This window comes from Carcharodon carcharias, chromosome 4, assembly GCF_017639515.1.
Source record: "Carcharodon carcharias isolate sCarCar2 chromosome 4, sCarCar2.pri, whole genome shotgun sequence".
NCBI lineage: Eukaryota > Metazoa > Chordata > Chondrichthyes > Lamniformes > Lamnidae > Carcharodon > Carcharodon carcharias.
The window spans coordinates 185,878,097-185,895,326 of NC_054470.1; the positions used below are offsets into that span (position 1 = coordinate 185,878,097).

The window sequence follows — 17,230 nt, forward strand, 5'->3', positions numbered from 1 at the left end:
CTCGTTCTAGAATGCCCCACAAGGGGAAACATCCGCTCCACATCTACTTTGTCTATCCCCTTTAGCATCTTATATAGCTCAATTATATCTCCTCTCATCCTTCTAAACTCTATAGGCTTAAACTGCTCAATCTCTCCTCATAAGACAAGCCCCACATCTCTGGAATCAATCTAGTGAACCTCCTCTGAACTGCCTCCAATGCAACAAGGGGACCAAAACTGCGCACAGTACTCCAAGTGCGCCCAATGTCTTGTACAGTTGCAACAACACTTCCCTATTTTTATACTCTATTGCTTTAGCAATAAGTGCCAAAATTCCATTTGGCTTCCTTATTACCTGCTGTACCTGCATACTAGCTTTCAGCGATTCATGCACGAGGACACCCAGATCCCTCTGTACTGAAGCATTCTGAAGTTTCTCTCCATTTAAATAATAAGTCGTCTTTTTATTCTTCCGACCAAAATGGATAAGCTAACACTTATCCAAGTTAAACTCCATCTGCCAAATTTTGGCACATTCACCTAACCTGTCCATGCCCATTTGTAAATTTCTTATTTCTTCATTGCAACTTACTTTCCCATCTATTTTGGTGTCATCTGCAAATTTAGTTATAGTACCTTCTATTCCTGAATCCAAGTCATTAATATAGATTGTAAATAGTTGGGGCCAAAGGACCGAACCCTGTGGCACCCCACTAGTTACAGCTTGCCATCCAGAAAAAGACCCATTTATCTCGACTCTCTGCTTTCTGTTGGTTAACCAATCCTCTATCTAAGCTAATGTATTACCCCTAACTGTGAGATCTTATCTTGTGTATTAAACTTTTGTGTGGCACCTTATCAAAGGCCTTCTGGAAGTCCAGATATACTGCATCTACAGGATCCCCATTATCCACTTTGCTTGTCACATCTTCAAAGAACTCTAGCAAATTAGTCAAACATGATTTACTCTTCAAAAAACCATGCTGACTCTGATGGATTGCATTTTGACTTTCCAAATGCCCCATTACTACTTCCTTAATAATGGATTCCAACAATTTCCCAATGACAGACGTTAAACTAACTGGTCCATAATTTCCTACTTTCTGCCTTTTTGAATAAGGGTGTTATATTAGCATTTTTCCAATCCACTGGAACCTTTCCAGAATCCAGGGAATTTTGGAATATTATGCCAATGCATCCACTATCTCTGCTGCCACTTCCTTTAAGAACCTGAGATGTAGGTCCTGGGGACTTGCCACCTTTTAATCCCAATAGTTTGCTCAGTACTTATTCTCTAGTGGTGGTGATTGCTCTAAGCTCCTCTTTCTCTATACCCTCTGCACTAGCTGTTACTATTGGGGTGGCACTAGTGTCCTCCACCTTGAAAACTGAGGCAAAATATTGATTAAGCATCTCGGCCATTTCTGCGTTCTCCACTATTAACTCCCCAGTCTCATCCTCCAAGGGACCAACATTCACTTTAGCTACTCGCTTTCCTTTTACATACTTGTAGAAGCTTTTGCTATCAGTTTTTACATTTTGTGCTAGTTTTCTTTCATAATTTACCTTTGCTCTTTTTATTATTTTTTTTAGTAACCCTTTGTTGATCTTTAAAAGTTTCCCAATCTTCTAGCCTGCCACTGACCTTTTCAATTTGGTATGCTTTAGTTTTTGCCTTTGTGTTATCTTTAACTTCCTTGCTTAGCCATGGATGCTTTTTCCCCCTCTTACCATCTTCCTTCCTCTTTGGAATATATTTTACTTGGGAGGAATTGAATATCTCCTTAAATATCTGCCACTGTTCATCAACTGTCCTACCTTGTAGTCTTCCTGCCCAGTCCACTAGGGCCAAATCTGCCCTCATGCCTATGTAGTTACCTTTGTTTAACTCCAGAACACTAGTGTGGGACTCAAGTTTCTTGACCTCAAACTGAACTTGAAATTCTAGCATGCTATGACACTCTTCCCTAGAGGATCCTTTACTATGAGATCACTAATTAATCCCATCTCATTACACAAAACCAAATCCAGAATAGCCTGCTCCCTGGTTGGTTTCACAACATATTGCCAAGAAACAATCGCTAATATACTCTATGAACTCTCCCTCGAGGCTACCCTTCCCAATTTGATTAGTTCAGTCTATATGCATATTGAAATCACCCATGATTATTGCCCTAAACTAAATAGCAGACTTTATTAAAAAAAAATAATAATTGCTTTACATGCAACTACTAATTCACTAGTTTAATTGTAAATGATGGCCAGATTTGTGCTTGGGGAATCCAAGCCCAAGGAGAACTTGAATAAGACTCTCCAACTCATTTAACTTAATCATTCCAGACAGCAGAGAGAGGGCATTTTCAATACATCAATTTGGGCTGGATCTGAATTCAGAATCCAAAGTTAAATGTTGGTCTACTAACCCAAGCCATCACATTTTAGGTAATTGTTTCTTAACTATTTTCATCATTGCTCTACAACCTTTTTCTTGCATGCTCAAGGCATCATGCACTGCTTTAGGAATTGTCTAAGATTACTTATTAATACTGTGGAAGACCTCTCAAAACAGTGAAGAAAAATACACTGAGTAATATTAAACAACATAATTTGACAATGTCAATGGTCAAAAGTAACATTGTCAATTTTACAGTACGCAATCTGGGTAATTTTATCTGTCAAAATCTATGACACAGAATGGAATTGCTAAACATTTTGACTTTAAGAGATGATTCATGTACGTTTATTTCTCATTTAAAAATGAAACAAAGCATGACATAGCCACAAACAAGATAGACCTTGAGGAGCTTGTCCTCCTGATTGGGAGTGTCTAATGGTGGAAGTCACAGGAGACTGCTGCACAATGATCCACCAGTTTTCATCTCTCAACATTTCATGAGTCTTCCTGCTGCTCATTAAGCCCATTAAGTGGCCTGTAATGGGAGACATCATTCCTGAGATTTGGGTGCTTTTCCTTATGTTTCAGTCTCATTACGAGATTCTTTTACCTTCAGCTTCCAGGTCTGACAAGAAGCCTGAACCTGAACCTTTACGATCATAAAATCTTACAGCACAGAAGAGACACATTTGGCTCATCATGTCCATGCCAGCAAAGCATTAACTGGCCCTTTTTTCCTCTGCAGGTGCTAACAAACCTGCAGCAGATTTCCAGCAAATCTTTAAAAAAACATTCCCAATAATAAACTCTTGCTTTGTGTTGGTAAAGTGAGCTTATCAAAATAAATAATTGCTAAGGTGAATTTCAAAAAATATCATTGGATCTCACCTCTGGAATTCCGGAACCACAGGCATATGGAGCAAATACCTTCACCAAGGAAACAGCCAGGAAACCAAATCCCAAGGCCCAAAAAATGTACATAATGTAGTTCATTATATAAGAACCTGGTCCCTGGAAAACATTGCACATTAAAAAATTCCAATGAATCACAACCAACAAGATTTGAGGACTTTGTTCATCCTTTATCCAACCAGAATCACAAGGCTCAACAGAGGACAAAACTGCTAAATATTTTATTTTTACTCTTGCTTTCTTCAACAACCACAGTTGCTATTGTGTTCTTGAGATAATTATATAGGTAAACAAAAAATCCTTCCTGCTCCTGTAAGCTCAATTTATTTCTTGTGGTTTTTTTTAATATCCTAATTGAAGCATATGACACTGGCACAGGAAAATTGAACACTTTTATTTTAGAAAGCTAATCAACATCAAGCACCCAGGTCTTTCACTGCACAGGACAGCGTTCCCTCTACTACTCTAATGTTCCTTTGCCCAACTTGCGAGGTCATCATTTTACTTGCAACTCCAATCAATCTTCGGGCTTGAGCAGAACGGCCAAATTCAGGCAGTTTTGCTCAGTGGGATTATAGTGAGCCCATTAAGTAAATCCATGATTAAACTGCGCAATTTGGGGAGGGTGTAGATTGTTTGCAATTCAGTGAATAGCGTGGTCTCAGTCAGGGCCATGAGAGAGCTACATTTGGCCTCAACACTCTTAGGCCATGGAGTACAGGAGAAAAACATGGTTGCATGTGCTATCAAGCAGGTATCTACATGAGGGTATAGATGAGGACAGAATGAGTTTGGGTAGGATGGATCTCCTCAAATAGATGACATGGCTCAGTAACTAATGGCAATATTCAACCAGAAAAATACATCTTCTGGAGAGAAAATGGTGACTTATACCTTAATCTCCAGTACCTTCCCTCTCCCAACACCCCACAAAAACCAACCAAGACTTTCTAAGTGCCAGTAAATTTCTGTTTTTTTAAATATTTGTAATAGGCCTTTGGGAACCAACTTACGTCCGCTTGTCCAATTATTAATTCAGCCCATGTTTTCCACTGAGGACATTCGTTTCTTGCTTCAAACGTTGGCTCATTGGATCCCCAGCAGCACTGCTCATGATTAAACCACAATGCGCTCAGACATATGCCTTCTTTTAAATCAGTCATCCAGTCCGCAGCAATATCTATTAAACCAGCCAAGGCACCTGAAAATCATTAGATGGTATATCTTTACAGGTTAGTTCTCTTCAACTTAAAAGTCAGTGATTTACTGTCCCACTCTTTTATAATTAACACAACTCAAGGGATACTCATATTCTTGTCAAAACTCAGCTTTTTCTTGCTATAAGGGAACAGGAATGGGTCATTCAGCCCTTCGAACCTGTTTTGCCAACCAATTTGAATATTTAGCTGATTAGCATAACATCAGGCAGGTACACTCTGCTGCAGTTCAACGAATTGAAAAGACAAGGCTCTCTCTCCCCCTCTCTCTCTATCAGCTGCCCCTCCTGAATGGAAACAGTAACAACTACACACAGACCAACAAGAACCTGCATCCAGAAATTTGCAAAATGGTGGTTAGGCTGTGCATGCTACAATGTAAGTATAGGCAGATGGCCCCGTGCATTTGGATTCTAGGTCTCTGCATTACACAAGAGATCCTGGCACTCAGAAGCCTAGCAATCTGACCTGAATGTATGAAAGCAGGAGATTTACATGTTGAACAAGAAAGACCAATAGCATGAAACCTCCTTTTAGTTGTCAAGTCCTTTTTTTTTTGCAAAAAAAACTTCCCCTATATTGAACAATGAATTTAAAGATCAAAAAGGTCTAAATACAAGTGCCTTTAAACAAATGGTATTCAAGGCAGACTTGGAAAAATATGTTCAAGGGGCATAAACATATTCCATGAAATTGGTCCTTAAGGAAATATCACAGAATCACAGAACTTTAACGGCACAATTTGGCCCAATGTGTCTGCATCAGCTCTCCAAATGAGCATTATGACCGAGTGCCATTGTCCTGCCTTTTTCTCGTACCCTGCGCATTGTTTTTATTCAAATAAACATCTCATGCCCTCTTGATTGCCTCAAATGAACCTGCCTCCACCACACTTTCAGGCAGTGCACTCCCAGACCTGAAACACTTGTTGTGTTAAAAAGTTTTTTCTCACGTCACATTTGCAAATCATTTTAAATTTGTGCCCTCTCATCCTTAATCTCTTTATGAGCAAGAACAGCTTCTCCCTATCTACCAGTCCCTCATGATTTTGAACATCTCTATCAAACCTCCTCCTGGCCGCCTTCTCTCCAAGGAGAACAGTCCCAGCCTCTCCAATCTATCCTCATAGCTGAAGTTTCTCATCACTGGAACCATTCTTGTAAACCTCTTCTGCACTCTCTCCAATGTGTTCACATCCTTCCTATAAAGTGGCGCCCAGAACTGTACACAATACTCCAGCTGAAGTCTAATGAGTGTCTAATATAAATTCAGCATAATCTCTTTGCTCTTGTACTCTATGCCCCTACTAATAAAGCCCAGGATACTATATGCTTTATTAACTACTCTCGGCACCTGTGCTGTCACCTTCAATGATCTAAGCACATATAGACCCAAGTCTTTCTGCTCCTGTACCCCCTTCAAAATTTCACCCTTTGTTTTGTATTGCCTGTCCATGTTCTTCCTACCAACATGCATCACCTCACACTTCTTCACATTGAATTTCATCTGCCATCTATCCGCCCACTCTACTATCTTGTCTATGTTCACTTGAAGCTTTACACTTAATATTGGTAGATAGTTCCTTCCACTGGATGGTACAGCTTGCGCACAACATACTCTTTATACTTTTCCTAATTTAGCAATGGCTTGCATTTATATAGCTCCTTTGATGTAGAAGAATGTTTTGACGTACTGCATGGAGGTGTAAAGAAAAACAGGCACCAAGCCAAAACAGGAAAAATTAGAAGATGTGGCTCAATGTTTTCAAAGAGTTGAGATTTAAGGAGAGTCTTTAAGGAAAAATGGGTGGGGGAAGAGGGACAGCCTATATTGCAACACAATTTAATGGGTACAGTGCTTCAGCCAAGGTTGTGAAATGTACAGCTCAATCTCAGGCAGCTGTCAGGAGAGGAACGGAGTCAGTAACTAGGGAAAGAAATTTATGGCTGTGGTCAAAGGTATTGGCTTTGGTTTTCCAAATATTTATTTGGAGGTTATTCTTGTTCATCTAGTACTGGATGTCAGACAATTTAGAGCCAGTGGAAAGGCTGAGGGAAGTGGCAGTGAGGTAGAATTGGTTGCCGTCAGCCTGATCCCATGTTTTCAGAAGATGTTGCCAAGGGGCAACATATAAATGAGAAATAGGAGAAGGCCCTGGGGGTTATCATAGGTAACGGTGCAGGAGTAGCAAGATAAGCCATGACAGCGAATCTCTAGCCGCAACTCTATAGTTAAGAATGGAACGAGCTGAGTGAAGTCCCACTCAGCTGGAAAACATTGGAGAGGCATTGGAAGACAATTGTGCAATTTATCAGTGTCAACAGCCGTAGACAAATTGAGAAGGCAAGGAAGGATAGTCTACCTCTGTCAAAGCAAAACAGTATGCAATTCGTGACTTTGATAAGAGCTATTTCGGTACTGTGCCAGGTTATAAACCTATTTAGTGGAGTTCAAATATGGAGCTGCAGGCAAGATGTACACAGATTGGGTGACAGAGGAAAAGGCTGTTAGAGATGGGGTGATAGTTTGCAAGGATGGAGGGATCAACAGTTAATTTTTTGAGCAGAGTGGTGATTAACGAGAAAGGGGCAGTAAATAAGGAACTAATATCAGCTGATGGGGGCCAGGAAGAGAAATTGGGGTGGTGGGGGGGGCAGCAGTTCAGTGTGAATAGTGTCGAGGGAGCAGTAGGTGGGTCTCTTAAGACAAGATGAGTTCAGAGAGGTCATGAGAAGAGAAAGAAGAGAAACTGGAGAAAAGTGCGAGTTCAAGGCTAGGGCAAGGAAATCTTAGTGGAATTTTAGCCCAGTGCGTTTGGGGAAAAAGAGGGAAGCAGCAAAGGCAGCAGAGAGAGTTCCAAAGAAGAGTCATATTGGACACGAAACGTTAACTCTGTTTCTCTCTCCATAGATGCTGTCAAACCTGCTGAGTTTTTACAGCACTTACTGTTTTTATTTCAGATTTACAGCATCCGCATCATTTTGCTTTTATGTTAAGGCAGCTGAGAAGATGGTGTTCCATCTTAAGGTAGGCATGTTGTGCAGCATATCAACTATTGGTTAACTTTCTATTTTAATAAATATGACACAAATCACACAGGATAAAGTAATCACAAGTACAGAGTGGAATGACAGCCTTGTTGTTTTTTAAAATCAGTGCTAGAAGACTGTAGCTACTTATAGAAGCTGTGAAATATGAACAAGGACTTTGAAATTCAACAAAATAAATTGCCTTGATAGTTTTTAGAAGTTTTAATGAACACTGATACTACTGCTTAATTTGCATTCACCCAAAACTAACGAATATATGCCACAACTGTAGTTCAATCTAGTTAATCATTACATTACTAGGTTAAAATTAACCCACAAGTACATGTATAAGTTCAACTCAACAGCAAGGGCAGAGTCATGTTGTTTGAGACCCACCCAAATCCCACACCTCAGCATTTGACTCCATCCATCTCCCTGAGGGCTCATTCAGCAGAAGCTCAATGATGTGTGGGCTCAGTGTCCTCAGCTGAGCTTAAAACCCCTTGCTATCCATCACAATCTATTTCAAACTCGGCTACCAAAACCCTATCTACACACGTCAGTTCCAGACTCTACTCCCAAGATTTTTTTTTATTCATTCATGGGGTGTGGGCATCGCTGGCTAGGCCAGCATTTACTGCCCATCCCTAATTGCCCTGGTGATGAGCTGCCTTCTTGAACCGCTGCAGTCCAGGTGGTGTAGGTACACCTACAGTGCTGTTAGGGAGGGAGTTCCAGGATTTTGACTCAGCGATAACCTCACTGGCCTCTTGAGTTTCATCATTCACAATGTGCAACTAATCCAAAAACTCTGCCTCTCCTCCTTATTCTGTGCGAAATCTATTCTTGTATCACCCTGTCTTCATGAACCATCATTAACTTCCAGCCTACAACATATAGGTTTCAAAATTCTTGTTCTCATCTACAATCCCGCCCACCACCACATACTCTCCAACCTCCACAACCATTTTCAACCCTGTATTCCTACATGTGCTCTCCATTCTTCTGTTACTGACCTCATCTACAGCCCCATCCATCTGCTCCATTTTCAGCTATCCCAACCTACAACTCTTCCTTCTCCTTCATGAGTCTCTTCAAAACCTATTTAATGACATTTGAAGTGTCAGTTTGGCTCAGTGAAATACATCAAGTGAGCCAGCAGAGCTATGGCTCAAACCCCTCTCCAAAACCTGAGCATGCTCAATATTGTACTGTACGATATTTTAAGTGCTACATTGTCAAAGATGCCGCCTTTCAGGTGAGTTGTTAAATCAGTGCCGCATTTTCCCGTTCAAGTGGATTTAAAAGATTTTATGATACAATTTGAAGAGAAGTGAGAGAAAAAAAGAGACATGCAGAAAAGGAACAAAAGGAATATGTTCAAGCCTTGCGCCTTTTTTTAATTTCCCGGGAGCTTGGGTAGCCTATAGTTCCCTGTCGCTTCTCCAACATGCTTCAGTCGATCAGAGTCAACTTACCAGAATCCTTTACTCCTGTAGTATAAATTAAAATTTGGCTTTTCTTGCATTTGTCCTGATAAGTGCAAGGCAAAAGTTTCAACAACATGTCTCTCTTTTCAGCAATATTTCAATCCTCCTTTATGCAGCTAACATAATCAACTTTCAAAATGCATAAAAGCACAATTAAACCACAGCTGAAAGTATAAAACCTATTGGCAGTACTGTCCTGGGATGAAGAACTGTAGCTATGAGGATAGATTGGAGAGGTAGCGACTATTTTCCTTGGAGAAGAGAAGGCTGAGAGGAGACTTGATGAAGGTATTCAAGATGTTGAGGGGTTGGACAGGGCAAATAGTGAGAAACTCAAGAGAACATCAAGAACTAGAGGGCACAGATTCAAAATAATTGGCAAAAGGAGTAAATGTGATGTGAGGAAAATGTTTTTCACCCAGAGGGTGGTTGGAGTCTGGAACAAACTTCTTGAAAGGGCAGTGGAGGCAGGTTTGATCGAGGTATTCAAAAGGGAATTAGATTGCTACCTGAAAAGAGAGAATGTGCAAGGTTATGGGGATAAGGCAGGGGAGTGGGACAAGGTGGAATGCTCTTTCAGAGAGCCAGTGCAGACATGATGGGCCAAATGGCCTCCTTCTGCACTGTAAAAATGCTGTGATACAATATTAGCCACTAAAACTGGACCCCAGAAGTGCAAAATGTTTTAGTTGATGGGCAATATGATTGGCACAGGCTTGGAGGGCCGAAGGGCCTGTTCCTGTGCTGTACTTTTCTTTGTTCTTCCTTTAAAACTATATCAAAATGTAACATTTTTTGTACCCTTCATGCAAGTTATTAAAATGATGCAACACAATTAGTTTACGTGGCTCCTGAAAATCCAGTAAAAGACAATTCAGATACTTCTGGGCTTCAGTATTTTAATATCACCTTCACCTTACTTTTACCAATTGGTTATATATTTCCATTTTTTAAAAACTCACAATATTAAAAAGTTTCATTAAGACTTAGATTAATAGACTTCAAATGGGCTACCTTTCACATTAAAATGATCTTCATCATATACCTTTGTGATCCATAATGCTTTTGACATTTCCTTACCTGATGCCAAACCAGTCAGCGTTACAACCAGCCATCCCGACCAAGCATCATACAGGCTTTTTATAAACTCCCACACGGAATCTTTCTTCTTGCTGGTAATCTGGAATGAATAAGTATTGAATTATATCTGATACATTAGGGTTCGTTTGCCACAGAGTATTCAACCCTCCTACATAGCATGGAGATCACAAATGACACACATAGTTTCACAAAGAATTTTAACACAGTTCGATAGTTTTGAACACTTTTGCAGTCACACTACAAATCCAGGTGCAACTTGCACATATGCCTCAATTTAAAGATGTGATCAAATAGCATTTTAAGGAGATTAAGGTTGCATTGACAAACACAGACAACAATTGCTCTTAATCCTTTACAAACATACGAAGGTACGACCATAGAAAGAGGAGCAGAAGTAGGTCATTTGGCCCCTCAAGCCTGCTCAGCCATTCAATAAGACCATGGCTCATATGTTTGCATTGTGAATTCCATATTCCCATCTACCCATGATAACCTTTGATTCCCTTGCCTAACAAGAATCTATCTACCGCCACCTTAAAAATATCCAATGACCCTGCCTCCACCACCTTCTGAGGCAGAGAGTTCCAAAGTCGCACAACCCTCTGAGAAAAAAATTCTCCTCATCTCTGTCCTAAAAGGGTGACCCCTAATTTTAAAACAGTGCCCCCTAGTTCTGGACTCACCCACAAGAGGAAACATGCTTTCCACATCCATCTTCTAAAGTCCAGTGGAATCAAGAACAACCTAACATATTTACATCCTTCCTCAAATAAGGGGACCAAAACTACACACAATATTTGAGATGTGGTCTCACCAATCCCCTCTATAACAGAAGGATAACATCCTTACTTTAATATTCAATTCCTCTCGTAATAAAGGATAGCATTTCATTAGCTTTCTTAATTACTTGCTGTACCTGCATACTAATATTCTGTGACTCATGCACTAGAACACCTAGATCCCTCTGTACCTTGGAATTCTGCAGCCATTCTCCGTTTAAGTAATACTATGCTTTTTTATTCTTCCTGCCAAGTGAGCAACTTCACATTTTCCAACATTATATTTCATCTGACAGATTTTTGCCCACTCGCTCAACCTATCTATATCTATCTGCAACCTCCTTATGTCCTCTTCACAACATACTTTCCTACCAACCTTGTGTCATCTACAAATTTAGTTAACATGGTTTCGGTCCCCTCATCAAAGTCATTGATATAAATTGTAAAAGGTTGAGGCCCCAGCACAGACCCCTGTGGGATTTCACTTGTCACATCCTGCCAAAAAGACCCATTTATGCATAGTCTGATTTCTGCCAGCCAGCCAATCTTCTAACCATGCTAATATATTACACACTACACCATGAGCTTTTATTTTCCGCAATAACCTTTAACATAGCACCTTATCAAATCCCTTCTGGAAATCCAAGTACAGCACGTCTACAGGCTTCCCTTTATCCACAGCTCATGTTACTCCTTCAAAGATCTCCAATAAATTGGCTAATCATGATTTCCCTTTCACAAAACCATGCTGACTTGTCCCGGTTACCTTGAGCTTCTCTAAGTGCCCAGCTATAACCTCTTAATCATCGACTCTAGCACCTTCCCACCCGACAGATATCAAGCTAACTGGTCCATAGTTTCTTGCTTTCTGCCTCCCTCCCTTCTTGAATATAGGGGATATATTTGCTACTTTCCAGTCTGATGGAATCTTCCCAAAACCTAGGGAATTTTGGAAAGTTAACACCAATGCATCTACTATCTCATTAGCCACCTCTTTTAAGGTACTAGGATGAAGTCCATCAGGACCCAGAGACTTGTCAGCCCGCAGCTCCATCAGTTTGCTCAGTACTGTTTGCCTAGTGATTGTAATTTCACCAAGTTCCTCTCTCCCTTTCGCCTCCTGATTTACAGCTATTACTGGAATGTTTTTTGTATCCTCTAAAGGGAACTCAGAAGCAAAATATTTGTTCAATTCATGCACCATTTCCTTATCACCTACTATTATTCTCCATTATCACTCTCTAGAGGACCAACACTCTTTTTTCTTACAATTTTCCTTTTTTAAATACTTGCAAAAACTCTTGCCATCCATTTCTAGCTAGTTTCCTGTCATACTCCAATTTCTTTCTCCTGATTAACCTTTAAGTCATTTTCGTATTGGCCTGATATTCAGTTCTGCTGCAGACAATACGATAACTCTTGCTTTGCGCCAGAGCCCAACATGAATTTCTACCCCAGTGGTTTAAAAAACTGCACTTTATTTAATTGAAACTGGGCGGTAGGGTGGGTTAATTCTCTGCTTTTTCATGGCTGTTGCTGCAACTTTGTGGTACAGTGGGTTAGTTTTTTTTTAAATGAAGATTAGCACACTGCACTTTACCTCCTGAAGGTTAGGCAGCACACTGGGCTTGTTCACTGCTCTTCTGTTTCTGCAGGGCTGGATGGCACAGTGAGATAACACAGGACTCTTTTATCACATTGAAATAGTGTGGTACAGTAGTTAGCTCACAGACATCTTACAATACAGTCATTTTGGTACAGGAGGCCATTCAGCCCACCAAATCCATAGAGAGCAATCCATTCTTCAACTCTATCCCTATAACTCTGCAAGTTTACTTACCTCAAGTGCCGAGACAATTTTCTATTTGAAATCATCCATTGTCTCTGCTTCTACCACCCAGATAGGCAGCGAGCTCCAGATCATTACCACTTACTATGTAAAAACCTACCACCTCCCTTTCTTCCCCCACCTCCCATATCCCTTGCCCAAGACCTTAAATCTGTAATATCCCATAGTCTTTGTACCATCAGCTAATGGGAACATATTTTACTTGTCTACCTTATCTAAACCTGTCACAATCTTGTACACCCTAATAACATTTCCCCTCAACTTTTCTTGCTTCAAAGCGAACAACCCCAGCTTCCCCAACCTAACCTTGTAGCTAAATTCCCTTATCCTGGAACCATGCTGGGAAAGCTCCCTTGCACACTATCAAGGACCCTCAGATCCTTCCTAAAGTGTGGTGACTGTAATTGGATGCTATAATTTGTTCTGACCTAACTAGAGCTTGATAAGTGTTCACACGAACATACATATGAATTAGGAGCAGGAGTAGACCACTTGGCCCCTTGATCTGCTCCGCCAGTCAATAAGATTGTGGCCGATCTGAATGTAACCTCGACCCACATTCCTGTCTACCCTGATAGCCTTTCACCCCCTTGTTAGTCAAGAATCTATCTAGCTCTGCCTTAAAACTATACAAAGACTCTGCTTCCACCGCCTTTGAGGAAGAACTTTCCAAAGACACTCAACTCTCAGAGAAAAAATTTCTCCTCATCTCTGTCTTAAATAAGCGACCCCTTATTTTTAAACAGGGACCCTAGTTCTACATTTTCCCATAAGAGGAAACATTCTCTCTACATCCACCCTGTTAAGACCCATCAGGATCTTAAAGGTTTCAATTAAGTTGCCTCTGACTCTTTTAAGTTCCAGCAAATACAAGCCTAACCTGTCCAGCCTTTCCTCATAAGACAACCCACCCATTCTTGGTATTAGTTTAGTAAACCTTCTCTGAACTGCTTCTAATGTATTTACATCTTTCTTTAAATAAGGAGACCAGTACTGTACACAGTCTCACCAGTGCCCTGCATAACTGAAGCATAACCTCCTTACTTTTGTAATCAAATTCCCTCACAATAAATGATAACATTCTATTATCTTTCCTAATTACCTGCTGTACCTTTTATGATTCATGCACCAGGATACCCAGATCCCTCTGAATCTCAGAGCTCTGCAATCCCTCACTATTTAGATAATAAGCTTCCTTTTTATTCTTCCTGCCAAAATGAACGATTTCACATTTAAAAAAAAACTTTTTTATTCATTCATGGGATGTGGGCTTCGCTGGCTGGGCCAGCATTTATTGCCTATCCCTAAATGCCCTTGAGGAGGTGGTGGTGAGCAACCTTCTTGAAGTGTTGCAGTCTATGTGGTGTAGGTACAGCCACAGTGCTGTTAGCCCACACGACACCCCATTTTCCAGATCTTTGCCCAATCACTTAACCTATCTATGTCACTTTATGCCTCCTTACATTCTCTTTGCAATTTACTTTTCTACTGATCTTTGTGCCATCAGCAAATTTAACCGCCATTCCTTCGGTCCCTTTATCCAAGACATTTATATAAACTGTAAAAATTTGAGGCCCTAGCACTGATCCCTATGGCACAATACTTGTCACATGCAATTATGCCAACTCTCTTGCTTTCTGTTAGCTAGCTAATCTTCTATCCATGCCAATATGTTACCCCCTACACCAGAAGTTTTTATTTTCTGCAATGACCTTTGATGTGACACTTCACCAAATGCCTTCTGGAAATTTATGTATAGTATATCCACCGGTTCCGCTTTATCCACAGCACATGTGACTCCTTCAAAGAACTCTAATAAATTGGTTAAACATGATTTCCCTTTTATAAAACCATGGTGACTCTGCCTGGTTGCTTTGAATTTTTCCAAGTGCCCTGCTATAACACCTTTAATAATAGCTTCTAACATTTTCCCTATGACAGATGTTAGGTTAACTAGCCTATAGTTCCCTGCTTTTTCTTTCCCTCCCTTTTTGAATCAAGGAGTTATGTTTGCTTTTTCCAATCTAATGGAACCTTCCCCGAATCCAGGGAATTTTGGAAAATTAAAACCAATGTATCAACTATCTCACTTCTTTCAAGATCTTAGGGTGAATTGCAGCCCGAACAATTTGCTCAATATCACTTCCCTGGTGATTGTAATTTTCCCAAATTCCTCCCTCTCTTCCATTTCCTGATTTACAGCTATTCCCGGGATGTAAGTGAAGGCTGAAGCAAAAGACCTGTTCAATTCGTCCGCCATCTCCCTACTTTCCATTATCAATTCCCCAGACGGGCTCTCTATAGGACCAATGATCACTTTGTTAACTCATTTTTTTAATTTAAGTACCTACAGAAACCCTTACGATCCATCTTTATATTGCTAGCTAGCGTTCTCTCATGCTCTAATTTTTCCCTCCTTATTAATCTTTTATTGCCATTCTTTGCTGTTCTTTATATTCTTTCCAATCTTCTGAACTGCCACCTATCTTTGTGTAATTATATGCTTTTGCTTTAAGTTTGACACTGTCTAACTTTTTGAGTTAACCATGGATGGTGGGCCCTCCCCTTGGAATTTTTCTCTCTCAGCAAAACTTCCCTGTTTGTGTACTCAATGCCTCTATGAAGAAGATCCTGCATGCTTTGTGAACTACTCCCTCAATATGTCCCCCACCTTCAAAAATCTATGCATCTGGTTGTGAATTTCCCCCAAAGAATTCACAAACATGACTCACACAAGAAATAAAAATGGCACACTAGTTAGAATGCATGGGGAACATTACTTAGTAGCTGACTGTGCTATAGACAGTGTTGACACAGGCTGTCTGAAACATGAAATATGAAACTGTTTCATATCGCAGTTGCAACATCATTTCTCTTGAGTGCAAAATTCATCATGCCATCTAGATTCTTCTTTTTAGGTAAGTAAAATTTTCTCTCAAACTTCTGCCAAGGCTACTAAAGCTGAGTACTGTTGACATGCTCAAATTTTCACTCAGTCTGCCCTGGCTCAGATCTCCCCCACACACCTCTGCCATAAACCTTAGAACAATATGGGACAATATGTTGTGAATCCAACTAGGGATCAGGCTATTTTGCATCTGGTAATGTGTAATGAGGCGTGTTTAATAAATGAACTCAAAGTAAAGGATCCCCTAGGAAACAGTGACCATAATAAGGTAGAATTTAGCATTCAGTTTTAGAGTGAGAAACTTGGGTTGGAAACAACTGTGCTAAACTTAAATGAGGTTAATTACAATGGAATGAGGGCACAGCTGACTGGAGTGTACTGGGAAAGCAGTTTAGCAGGTTAATAGTTAATAATGGATATATCCGAGTGAGGAAGAAAGATTCAAGGAAGGGGATAAACCAACCATGATTAACCAAGGAAGTTAAAGACAGTGTCAAATTGAAAGAAAAAACATACAATGTGGCAAAGATTAGTGATAGGCCAGAGGACTGGGAAAGTTTTAAAAATCAACAAAAGATGACCAAAATAACAAGGAGAAAATAAACTTTGAGGCTAAACTAGCAAGTAATATGAAAACAGACAGTAAGAGTTTCCTTAAATATATAAAAGGAAGAGAGAGGCCAAGTGAACACAGGTCCCTTAGAGAATGAGGCTGGGGAAATAATAATGGCGAACCAGGAAATGACAGAAGAGTTGAATAAATATTTTGCTTCAGTCTTCACAGTAGAAGATACTTGTAGCATTCCAAAAATACTTAATAATCATGGGGCAAAAGAAGGGAAGGAAATAAAGACAATAACTATAACAGAAAAAAAGTACTAGGGAAACTAATGGGGCTAAAGGTCGATATGTCCCCTGGGGCTGATGGGTTGCATCCTAGGATATTAAAGGAAGTAGTACACAGATAGTGGATGCACTGGTAGTAATCTTCCAAGAATCCTTAGATTCTGGAAAAGTCTCAGAGGATTGGAAAACTGCCAATCTAACACCCTTATTCAAAAAGGGAGGGAGACAAAAATCAGGTAACAATGGGCCAGTTAGCTTAACATCTGTCATTGGCAAAATGTTAGAGTCTATTATAAAGCATGTAATAGCAGAGCATTTAAAAATACATAATCTAATCAAGCAGAGTCAACATGGCTTCATGAAGGGGAAATCATGCCTCACAACTTTATTAGAATTCTTTGAGGAGGTAACAAGCAGGATAGATAAAGGAGAACTAGTAGATGTAATATATTTGGATTTCCAAAAGGCGTTAGATAAGATACCGCACATAAGGCTACTTAATAAGTATGAGTCCATGATGTTGGGGGGTAATGTATTAGCATGGATAGAAGATTGCTAACTAATAGAAGACAGAAGGTCGGGATAAGGGGGGCATTTTCAGGATGGCAACCTGTAACTAGTGGAGTGCCACAGGGATCAGTGCTGGGGCCACAATTATTTACAATATATATTAACGACTTAGATGAGGGAAGTCAACGTACAATCACCAAGTTTGCGGATGAC

General features: G+C 40.1%; 1 protein-coding gene across 8 annotated transcripts in view; it reads right to left on the minus strand.

Annotated features, from left to right (window-relative positions):
- Positions 1 to 17,230, minus strand: part of clcn3 (chloride channel 3) — a 185,833-nt gene that overhangs the window by 48,602 nt on the left and 120,001 nt on the right. For all 8 annotated transcript variants that reach the window (XM_041185772.1, XM_041185775.1, XM_041185773.1 and 5 more), the window contains 3 exons: positions 10,105 to 10,204; positions 4,302 to 4,489; positions 3,265 to 3,387 (listed from right to left, as the gene is read on the minus strand). In XM_041185772.1, coding sequence (XP_041041706.1) covers positions 3,265 to 3,387; positions 4,302 to 4,489; positions 10,105 to 10,204 — 411 coding nt within the window. The remainder of the gene's footprint in view (positions 1 to 3,264; positions 3,388 to 4,301; positions 4,490 to 10,104; positions 10,205 to 17,230) is intronic.